At 33.6% G+C, this 12,335-nt stretch overlaps 1 protein-coding gene across 1 annotated transcript; it reads right to left on the bottom strand.

Annotated features, from left to right (window-relative positions):
- Positions 1-3,740: 3,740 nt before the first annotated feature.
- LOC132738771 (betaine--homocysteine S-methyltransferase 1-like) lies at positions 3,741-12,041 on the bottom strand. Its single transcript, XM_060726364.1, has 7 exons — positions 11,884-12,041; positions 8,711-8,901; positions 7,934-8,128; positions 7,481-7,592; positions 6,621-6,799; positions 6,175-6,256; positions 3,741-4,174 (listed from the first exon to the last, which is right to left on the bottom strand). The coding sequence occupies exons 1-7, from the start codon at positions 11,894-11,896 to the stop codon at positions 3,903-3,905; spliced, it is 1,044 nt and encodes a 347-aa protein (XP_060582347.1). The 5' UTR covers positions 11,897-12,041; the 3' UTR covers positions 3,741-3,902.
- Positions 12,042-12,335: the final 294 nt, after the last annotated feature.

The following is a 12,335-nucleotide window of genomic DNA, read 5'->3' as shown; positions in this document are numbered from 1 at the left end:
TAGTTGTCAAGAAATAGATTTCATAAAAAAGATTTTACAACTGTTGCTTTCTTCGATGAATTTAAAAATGACGTAAAGTGCCCTATTCTCGTCACTTTTGAATACTTTACGCGCCGCCACAACGAAATATATTAATGCATTGGTTCCCTGTTGTTATCAAATCAAACTTGAATCTTTTCTGGCCATTTTAATATAAAATTAACGCATGCTGTATAAATAACATTTATGATACAAGACGGGAAACCAGACAGGTGTCTCACTGACGACCATAGGACAAATGCACCCTTAAGTCGTCAACACATGAAGCTAAATGTCGTCAATGGGAACCTAAAGTCGTCAAATTTTCTGGTGTTTTAAAAACAATCTTGTAGAACTGATTAAATCTTAAAAAATTTATTGAATCTAAAACCAGAAAAAATGCCATTTATTGCAAATTACTCTGACAATATGAAAGAAATTTTAAAGCTTAACAATGATATGTACGTAGTTTGATATAAAACAAATACTATTAAAATGTTGTTATATATATATATTTAAATGTTATACAGCCAGCAAAATATAGTGAACACAAATAATATAAAATGCTTTTAAAGAACAAATTTACATGTAACGAAAAACTAGCATGAACACGAAGAGCCATGACCTTGACATTTTAAGTTGAACGTTTTGAAGGCAATTCCATTACTTTTGCGTATATTATGCTGTGCTTATTTACCATTTGTGTTATACACTCAATATCTGTTTTAAGTATTTTAAAAACAATAGCACATGTTTGTTGAGGTACAACACGTCTTGACAGCACCTTAGGTCATGTAGGTTCTTCAATAAGTCTAAGGAAGTATTTTGATTTAGACTTATTGGCGGTTATAACCTCGTGAATTGCCTTCCCGCCGTCTCGCTTCCGACTGCCGACTTTACGTTGGCCATCATATACTGCCACGGCGGTTGGATCATATGAGTTGTAAGCCTCGATATCAACTATGTATGACCCCAGTCGATATAACTCCCGGCGACCGTAATGGTGCATTCCAACTACTTGAATGTTTGTTAGGACAAATTTCTTCATTATACCTGAAGAGAAAAGAAAATCAGTGTAATTTTTTGGTGGTGGCGCAACCAGGACATTAACAAATTTACACAAAATTATTTGGGAAAAGTCCTGCTTTTACTAGTTAAGTTTAATTTTGTCGGGGCCAATCACCATTCAGTACCATGCAATCTGTCTTGAATAAATGACGACAGCTGACTGACTTCTGGGTGTATTTAAGTTTATTTATACTCGCCACCGGTTGCCCATATGGGCGAGTCCTCCAGAAGAGTATTAGTCATTTTATATTTTGGAGCATAGTGCAAGAGTCAGATACAGAAAGATGCCCCTATTCCAGAAGCTTCTCCTGGTTCTTTAATGTGCCAAGTTAAAAACTCATAAACGGGACCTCGATTTTAAGTCCGGGAATCGAACCCACTATGTCGAGATTACAAGTCTCGCGCTCTAACCGATTGAGCTATGCCTTATGACTTCAAACTAGCTCGCGCCTTATTAACAATCATGTGATTACAATTGTAATTCAGTCATATCGCTCCATGATTAGCAATGGTTAGCATAATATATTTAAAGTTTTAGTTTGATTTTTATTAATTCACATTTATATTTTTATACGTTACAAATTATACAAAATATCATATGATCTTAAACATATATATTTACGCTTTACATAAACAGAACCTAATTCACATGTTATTTCAACATCCTTTATATGCTTTATCAACAATTATTAATAACTTTAAGTTAAGAGGACAGTTTTCAAAAGGTATGCCCAAATCTCGTCAACTGGTACTTAAAGTCGTCATTAAATTTAAAGGTTACTTTTAATAGACTAGGTAGTTTTTGCTTAGAAGTGAAGCTACAAATACAAAACCAAAAAATATGATCTATTGGACAGAGTTACTTCCCACTGTTTACAAATGGCCACTTGTTTACAATTTTAATTCGCCCATTGTGGCTGCTGAAGACATTGGATCGTCGACAGCTCTTACTTTCTCTATCAAACACAAATATGGTTTTTCTCGTCGTATTTTAGGAGTGGTTATTTGCATATACAACGTAGAACAGATCAATTAAATAGAAAATATATTCACCTTTCAAAATAAGCCGCCATTGGTACTTCCAGATAACGCGAGCGAGAAAAAACGAGAATACAAAAAACTGACGACAATGGGATAATGACGACTTTAAGGCACTTTACGTTATACTATATAAATTTAGTACTTTTGTATAAATTATGGAACTTGAAATTTTATATAGCTATAGACAAAATGCTTCTGTCTTGATTAAGATCCCCACTGTCTACTTTAAAGCATGTACAAAATGTAGTTATTTAACATTTAATCAATATTGACAAATTGAATAGAATTAACGAAGGAAAAATAAAACAAGAATGAAAATATTTCTTTTTACTATAAATTTTAACTAAATGCTTATTATTTCTAGCTAAATAAATAAATGAATAAATAAATAAATAAATGAATAAATGAATGAATGAATGAATGAATGAATAAATAAATAAATAAATAAATAAATAAATAAATAAATAAATAAAACTAAGTGTTATGAAAATAGAAGGTTTATATATGTGATATATTCAATTTCACTCGTCGAAACGTCTGAGACACATTGATGTTTAAGAGAATGGTAATTATTTAAGTGTTTCCATTGTGATTTCTAAAATGCATCATGTGAACTCAAAACATCATAAATATTCCAAGAAAAAGTTAATGCTAAGAACAGAATACATAGTCTGCTAGGCTAAGATGAATTTAAGTGTCAGATGAACTTTTTCTGGTAATTAAGATCGTGTCAAATCATTGACGCACTGTCTGGCATCCAGCTTTATACTTCCTTTGTAAAACACATTCGTGTAAAAAAGCATTATTTTATAAGAATTATCACTCCTTTATTTCCAAGTTCCTGAGAGACTTCGTTCGTATGTTTTATGTAGATTAACTGACAAGAACAGAGATATAAATAATGTGTCCGACAAGCAAATGCATTCATTTAGACTACTGATCGTTATTTTGTATGATTCAAAGTTGTTAAAGATTTTGTAAAACAGATTTTTCTCCTGACGCTTAAAGTCTAATTTACTGATGACCGTTTTCTTCTTCTAATTATTTATCTATTTACAAAATATTTTAAAACATTTTTCATTGAGTTTTCTATGTTGATCGAAAGTTGAAGGAATGAATTTCAAATGTTACACAAGTACAAATTACCATTTCAGTGTAAATTATTTAGACAGTTTGTTAGCTTTTTTCTCGAAAAAAAAAATGCTTTCTATATCAACTAACATTTTTGTTCTTTGTTCAACTGACTTCTTACTGTTACCTTAACACTTACCCTAAACTTACCCGAATGCGTTCCTAAACCTAAACTAAAACTTATGTCTATACAATCTTAAGACTCCTAAACCTAATACAATGCAATATGACTAAGAAATAGGAACGGTTAAAGTTCCGAGGTAGCACTTTTTTTCTCCCTCACAGTGTAGGTGCACTGGCTACGTTGGCACACTGACCTCGCCAGGGTAGGTAAACCGGAGCACACACTCACGCACACACAAACACAGCTTTCATCTAAGCTCATAACGACAGCTTACTGTTTCTATATTCCAAATGCAACATTTTTGCATGTACATGTACTTTTAACTTTAAAAAGGACCAATAATTTCTTACGAACAGGATTTATCCAGGATGTAATTTAATTGCTACTTTTATTTTCTAGAAAAACAACATATATGTCATGCACATAATATATGGCAATAAAATGCATACATTAACTCTTTATGAAAGAAATGTCATTATTTTAATCCTATTGTCATGGGATTTTACTTTTACATTGACAATTATTTCCCCGTTTTATACTTTCTCAGTTTCAACATTTCAGCTGTCGGGTTGGCACCTAGCGTGTATGGACCTTTCGTAAGATCCATCGCATATTTGGATGCCGGTGGATTCTTCCCATAAACCTCTGCAACCTCCCTGATTAAGCTTGGGTAAGCCCCGCAGCACAGACCAATGTATTGTACACCAATGGCCTTCACATCCTCGGCGAACTTCCGGATCTCATCTCGTGAACTCCTAACTACATCGAGATTTCGAGTGTAAACGTCTGCTCCTAACGAACAAAATAAAAATAAAAAATAAATCAAAGTGCTGCATACATGCAACCGGAGAGACATTAAGGCTATTTTTAGAAAAAAAAAACAAACAAACAAAAAAAAAACAAAAAAAAAAAAACACACAAAATATATAACAGAGAAAATTTGTTCCATACAAGTTCGAGATTTGTAGAGCAATATATTTTTTTTGTCCCAAACTGATATAATTCAGATTTTCTACTTTCAAGCACTTAAATACAGAATGAAATTTATGCCTAAAAACCCTGGTCAAACTTGTAAATCAGTGTCCTTATCGATTTATTCCAAGAAATGATATGTAAATAGAAAAAAAATACTGTCAACGAAATATTTCTAAAATAAAACCATGCAAATAAACTTCAAGCATAATACATTATACATGTGAGAATGCTATTTAGAATTGCTTCGTGTTATATCATAGTGGGCATATAGACAATAAAATATAAGTCATTTGTATTTTTATTTCACTTGGATATGTCTCATTAAAAATATTTTTGGTTAAAATCATCAGCAATTGATAGATCTAGTGTATTTTTTAGATTTTTTTTATTTAGATCTACAAGGTAAAGATGTAGAGGCCAGAGCACATCGTTTTTATTTTAATTTAAATGTCACTTAAGCACTACAGTGTTTAGTTGTCCTTTTCAATTTCACATTTCAACTTGTTTGCTTCTTACAATTGTATAGAATTTCTAAAAGTATTGCATGTAATCCGCTGGTTTATTACATGTATAATGTGTACTCCCTAATCGCCTGTCCAAAAATCAGTACAGGTGAAGCAAAATCTATTTTTAGAATAGCGAAGGTTAACTCATATCGTGACCTAGAAAAATATGTAAACAAACCACAAGAATCGGAAGTAGAACTGATATTATAACTTCCTTACCATGAAAGACTACATGGTGGTAAAGTGTTGAAAAACTCTCTTCTTACATGCATTTTCAAGAATAGATATTTATACTAACCATTGTACTGTATCTAATTTATTAATAACTGCTGAATATTCAGCTAAACCCGCGGTATGAGTCACGACAATAGTTCTTCTTTTATTAATGCGCGAGTTATCCTAGAGTCACGAAAAACTTTTGATTTGTTAATAATAATGTTTTGTATAATGTAGAAATATTTATTTCCTACTAATAATTTCTTGGAACTCAGAGCTTACACCTTTATTATAGTATAATTTGCTGCCCTACTTTTTCGACAGCAGTAAATCGTTTCGGCAGTAATTTGCATATTGCGCAATAATACTATGGGACTACAACGTTTTTATCAATCATATACGTTCATATTTTAACTTGGATAACTTAATTTGAAATTGAAAAGGCTAAATATGGAAGATTTTAAGATATCTCGACAAAGTATGGGAGTTTTGAAGGATCAAATTCATGTACTATTTCTTGGGCTGTTAATCGGTTGAGGACACTTTGCGCGATTGTAGCCGACGAAATCCCATGTGTAGATGACTTAGCTCTGAACGCGCCTGAGGGCGCGTCCGTCGCAAAAAGATACCAATTTTAGTACACTGTATCTTTGCTACTAATGACAAACCTGCGTTAAGCACAATTTTGCAGTTCCATTTATGTGTTCCATCGTTTCAAACTGCCCCTTTAGAAATATTAATGAGTTCGTCACGTTTACTATAAGGGGAGAAAATGTTTTAGCGTTAAGGCAGCTCAGCCTATCGAGCTGTGGAACGGAGGTCCGAGGGTCCTTTGCTCGAATACCGGCTATGCCATAAAAGCTTATTTTATCTTATACAGAAACAAAAGGAAAAGAATGCAAAAATGTTTAAATCTAGAGATTTTGATGATGGTAAAGATAAAGTTGAGCAATCCATCACTACAGCGGTCAAATAGCCCCTTGCAGCAATATTCACCTGCATATGAGTATTCTTTATCACGAGACGCCATGCTGTTAATTTTTGTGTATGTGTATATCTGAGTATGAAAAAAGTATAATAAAAACCTAAGCGTACCTGTTACAGGATCTGTTAAAGCGTAGAATGTTTTCTCTTTCTCTGTTGTTCTATACGGGACCGGAAGTGCAGCAAGTGGTCCCTAGATATAGGAAACAAATTATTGAGGGTCTTGCTATCTTTTGCAATTTTATCATCGACATAAGAAATTGTGTGAGATAGGGAGCCAAATATAAAATTGTAATACAGCAGTGATAAATTGATGTGTGTTTTTCAAACGATATATCAATGTTTAAGATTTCGACATACACCCGTTATCCAGTTGCAAGTAAAATGTATAAAAGTGTTTCACTTTTAAGAAGATTATTATGTCATAATGGTTTCTGAAAGATTACCGCTTTGATTACATGTGCTATAATGTGGTTAGTCATTCATTTCAATTTTTTTTTGTAGAAACAAGAATACCTTACCTAAAACGAATTACAATCAAGGTACAATTGAATTACCTTACAAACTTTTCTAACTTCTTTTAGAAGCGGAAGCATAGTTTCGGGTCCACGTGAACAATTTAGACCAACCACAGCGGCGCCCTGATCTTCTAGGCGCTTTAACGCTTCTGGGAACGGAACGTTGTCTGTTGTTTGGTCAGGGAAATATGCCGCCATTGTAATCACTGCCGGACAACCTTTTAATTATACAAACAGTTAATTACACCTTATTTGCTCTCCCATAGGGTCTCTTTCCGGTGGCTAGGGTAAACAAACGCAAAGACACAAATTATACCTTACATGTAAAAATTCTCCCTGTCCATAATAGCAAAAGTCATTCATTTTTGATATTTGTTTTGAAAGATATGCCACATCAGGGGTCACATCATGTGTGTTGACTCAAATCATGATATTAAAGACGGTTATTCACGTGAAGACATGTTTTTACAGTTTTATACAATGTTTATAATATAACTTCGCTTTTCATCGGATAATCGTAACGTTAATTCAAAATTTATAATACTGCTCGGTTGTAACCTTGCTTTTCATTGGATAATCGTGAAGTTTGTATTCATACACACGACTGCTTTCAATTTAATTCTTTTTTACTCAAGTAAAAGGAATTTGCAGTATCATATATTCACTATAAAAATTCAGTTGTTTGCCATATATCCCTCGCCAAGTATAGCCCGGGTAATATATATGCAATCAAGCGTTTATTACCTGCCAATGATCTTTATTACTGAGTGTATCCTCTAAGTTCATTCGTCTACATTATCAGGATGATTTAAAATTAAGAGCCATTTTTACAAAATAAAATACAATGACATACATAACATGTTTTAACATATATCAATAGTATTTTCATAATGTTCAACCTTTTCCATGTTCTTTGATTACTTTGAGTGCTATTTCGGCTTCACCTAGAGAATCAAACGTCTCTCCTATTATATAGTCAGCCCCTTCTTCAACAAACCATGTCACCTGTTCCTGTAACATGCAATTGGCGTAAAAATTGATATCTAAGGGAGAGCACTGTATACTGCTTAAATTTTTTAGTAAGTTACAGGTTGTTTCCCTTGATTTTATTTGCAAATCAGTCAGTTTACTGACAAAAATTATTAATCTTTATAATGTATTGGTTTTTCAGTCGCATTCTCCGGGGTCTTTCAAATAGAACTTTTTTGAAAGACCCTCCATTTCCATTGTTGTAGCTCGATTTGATTTTACAGAGTACGATTTTTAAACTTACCATTACCAATGTAACATTGTATGTCATTATGGGCTTATAAGCCAATAAAAGTATTTCTATGTCATAATATAAGTTATACCTTGAACATTTCATATATTTCCTTGTGACTTTCCGTGTCATTTTTCTTGTATAAGGGTGTATTTGAAAGTCCTCCTGCGACAAGTTTATTATGCCTGCTTGCAACTTTTCTCGCAATTTTCATTGCATTTCTGTTCAACCTTTCGAGATCTCCTTCGCGACCAAACCTTCGCATATATGCACGGTGGGCATAATACTGAAATGATGAAGAGGATATTTAGATTACATGTGACTGCTAACGAATACATGTATAATTATATGACTTTGTTGTAAGCCACCTTCCGGTTTGTTAAATAGGTAAAGAGCGTTGGACTGTGAATCGAATGGCGCTAGTTCGATTCCCGGAAAGTGCAGGTGAATTTCGTTGTAATTGATCATGAACTAATTCCTAAGGTAATTTGTACTGTTCCTTTGCTTTGAGATGTACAGAAGTTATTGGAGTTAAGCATTTCGGTAAAGCAAGCATGTTTAAATAAAGCACCTTAGTGTGGTACTGTGGTGTTTTAAAATTTTATATCTTCTTCCGGTTTATTTTCGAGTTCCTGATGGCTTTTTTTTAGATTAAATTCTAATTCATAACTTTTTGTAAATTTTTCATAGAGCGCGCTTTGAGAAACTGCTTTACTACATGCATATCATATCAAATCAAATTGTAAAGGCGTCGTTCCAATAAAGAACTATTAAACATGACAAACGTGTTTTGAAACATATACTTTTATACGTAAATTATCTTTTTTTATTTAAGATGTTTAGATTATTAAACAATATTAAACTATACTGTAAAGGCTTCGACAACGTCACTTCCGGCCAGACAAAACTCTTCATGGAGAAGTTCTACTTCGTCTGGTTTCTCTAATACCACTTCCGGTATCTGACTTCCAATCTTAACAAAACCTCGTCTTTCCAGCTCCCAAACATATCCTTCCGCAATAACAATACTTCCGCCGTCCTTCAAACGATCAAGTAGTTCTTGCAAAAAAACAATGTAATGATTAATTAAGGCTTAACAATAATAAGATTCAAACATTTCTTGTCTACATGGTCTACTGAACGTGGCTCACTAAAAAATATAGAGTTACACGCAATTCTCTTCACATGAAGTCAAGTAAAATATAAAAATATGAAACGATTTCACGGCACAGGCCCGTAATATGTTTGAAATTATTTTTTGCCCAATAGGATTACAGTATTTCAAATTAATCGTAACACATTTACTTCTCGTAAATCGACTGTTTATAAAAATAATTTAAAACACTAGCTAAAATGGTACGTATTTACAAAATTAAATTTGTCGCGCGGCTGTGCCGTGCCTGACCAATTTAACTTTGTAAATACGTACTAATAAACTTTAACCTATACTCAATTACGTTACTTCATCTACAACTTTTCATTAGACGAGTATAAGCAAACAGAAAAAAACAAACACCAGTTACCCTCAACGGCAGTAAATAATTTGTAAATTGTAGGCTTTTTAAAAATCCACTTAGCGGTTACGCACCACTAAATTTTAGAAGTCCGATGCCTGTTTAAAAAAATATCCTGCTGCCATTTGAAAAAGCACATGACTTTGTACATTAATACATATGGTGGAATATTTATCATATTTACTTAGACGACAAGAACGAAAAAACCTGTGTGACATAAAAACAAGAGGGCCATGATGGCCCTGAAGTCGCTCACCTGTATATAGGCCCCCGGAGCGGGGCCAGTTTAAACCCCACAAACAAACTTTGAACAAACTTGGTAGACACCCATTAGAAGATATTTCATGCTTAACATCTAAGGTCTAGCTGGTCAAGTTTTTTTCTTTACACATATAGTTAAAAACAATGACACACCTGGGGCAGGGCCAGTTTTGACCCAAGGGCTTTTATTTCAACAATCTTTGTAGACACTTACTAGAAAATGTTTCATGCTTAGCTATTCAAGTTTTTCAAAGAAGACTTTTAAGTTTTTGCTATACACATATAAGGAAAATCAATGTCAGCCCGGGCGGGGCCAATTTTGACCCCAGGGCTTTTATTAGAACAAACTTGGTAGACATCCATTAGAATATGTTTCATGCCAAATATCTAAGCTCTAGCTCTTTGGGTTTTTTAGAAGAAGATTATTAAGTTTTTACTATATGCATATAGGGAAAATCAATGACCCCCTGGGGCGGGGCCAATTTTGACCTCAGGGCTTTTATTTGAACAAACTTGGTAGAAACCCATTAGAAGATGTTTCATGCTAAATATCTTAGCTCTAGCTCTTTGGGTTCTTTAAAAGAAGATTTTTTAAAGGTTTTACTATATGCATATAGGGAAAATCAATGACCCCCTGGGGCGGGGCCAATTTTGACCCCAGGGCTTTTATTTGCACAAACTTGGTAGACACCCATTAGAAGATGTTTCATGCTAAATATCTTAGCTCTAGCTCTTTGGGTTCTTTAAAAGAAAATTGTTTAAGTTTTTACTATATGCATATAGAGAAAATCAATGACCCCCTGGGGCGGGGCCAATTTTGACCCCAGGGCTTTTATTTGAACAATCTTGGTAGACACTCATTAGAAGATGTTTCGTGCTTAATATCTTAGCTCTAGCTTTTTGGGTTCTTTAAAAGAAGATTTTTTTATGTTTTTACTATATGCATCTAGGGAAAATCAATGACCCCCTGGGGCGGGGCCAATTTTGACCCCAGGGCTTTTATTTGAACACACTTGATAGACACCCATTAGAAGATGTTTCATGCTAAATATCTTAGCTCTAGCTTTTTGGGTTCTTTAAAAGAATTTTTTTTTAAGTTTTTACTATATGCATATAGGGAAAATCAATGATCCCCTGGGGCGGGGCCAATTTTGACCCCATGGCTTTTATTTGAACAAACTTGGTAGACATCCATTAGAACATGTTTCATGCCAAATATCTAAGCTCTAGCTCTTTGGATTTTTTAGAAGAAGATTTTTTAAGTTTTTACAATATGCATAAAGGGGAAATCGATGACCCCCTGGGGCGGGGCCAATTTTGACCCCAGGGTTTTTATTTGAACAATCTTGGTAGACACTCATGAGAAGATGTTTCATGCTTAATATCTTAGCTCTAGCTCTTTGGGTTCTTTAAAAGAAGATTTCTTTAAGTTTTTACTATATGCATATAGGGAAAATCAATGACCCCCTGGGGCGGGGCCAATTTTGATCCCAGGGATTTTATTTGAACAATCTTGGTAGACACTCATAAGAAGATGTTTCATGCCAAATATCTAAGCTCTAGCTCTTTGGGGTTTTTAGAAGAAGATGTTTAAAGTTTTTTCTTTTGGTTGTCATGGCAACCAGAGTTCTGCATGGAATGGAATTCTTTGAACAACTTTGTTAAGGCTTCACACAAGGAACATCCCTGTGAAGTTTCATTATGATCTGCCTTATGGATTCAGAGGAGATGTCGTTTGAAAAGTGTGAACGGACAACGTACGACGGACGACGGACGACAGACGACGGACGAAGAGTGATCCTATAATAGCTCACCCTGTGCATATGCTCAGGTGAGCTAAAAACTAACTGGAATAGACAAATAAGGTTATCATCATTTAAACATCGTTAACTATTAAACATTGCGCTTAAACATACTGCTCCACTCTGGGTGCAGACGAACTTATATTTTTACGACGTTTTAGTTTTATATGTTATTTAAAAACATGATATACCGGACTAAAATTGTATTTATATGTCCTATATTTACCGATGTTACCCAAGAACGTATGTACATAAACACCTACAAACATATACAAAAATGTATAGAGAAATATATTTTATCTCATATCAACACTATTTGATATATTCAACATATATTTTATTTGCATACGACCAGTCTAGTATCTATACATATACCTTTTGACCTTTATAATACATGTAATAAAGTCAATTCATTTTCTTATCCTGAACAGCTAAAAATGTTAAAAGAACTTTTGTTAACTTACTGTTAGTAGCCATTAGTATGAAGATTTATCAGATTGCCTGGGTAGAAGATAGCTAAACAAGTACGGAGCTCCCGGTATTTATATCTAAAATCAACCATCCGAAATACGTGTCATGTTAAAAGATGACGTGTAAATTTAGCAGAGCGACGATAATAATAATGATGTAAACTCTGGTGATTTGGTGATGTTAATATTTCACGAATTAAAGAATGGCTAGAATAAAGAATATTATGTCAAAAACATATATTAAATTATCAAATTTAATTAATAGAATGATATTTAAAATGAAAATCATTCATAATTCAATTATTGGCCATTTATTTAATGAGCATTTTCATCTAAAGTTTATCAATCATGAACATATGTAGTACTAACCGACCAAGGTTGGTAGTTATCATGTTCTTGTTGCTATTGACAACGCGCCACGCGACCTACGAAAAAACACGTGATAT

This window comes from Ruditapes philippinarum, unplaced genomic scaffold, assembly GCF_026571515.1.
Source record: "Ruditapes philippinarum isolate M1 unplaced genomic scaffold, ASM2657151v2 ctg1064_1_1_1_1, whole genome shotgun sequence".
Lineage (NCBI taxonomy): Eukaryota > Metazoa > Mollusca > Bivalvia > Venerida > Veneridae > Ruditapes > Ruditapes philippinarum.
Note: the sequence above shows the minus strand (reverse complement) of the source record. Positions and strands in the feature narration are given on the sequence as shown.

Excerpts from the sequence above, each read along its gene's own strand:
- LOC132738771 (XM_060726364.1), bottom strand. Across the intron at positions 7,593-7,933 it reads AAATATATGAAATGTTCAAG|GAACAGGTGACATGGTTTGT; the intron begins GTATAACTTATA and ends TGCATGTTACAG. Across the intron at positions 6,257-6,620 it reads AAGTTAGAAAAGTTTGTAAG|GGACCACTTGCTGCACTTCC; the intron begins GTAATTCAATTG and ends TCCTATATCTAG.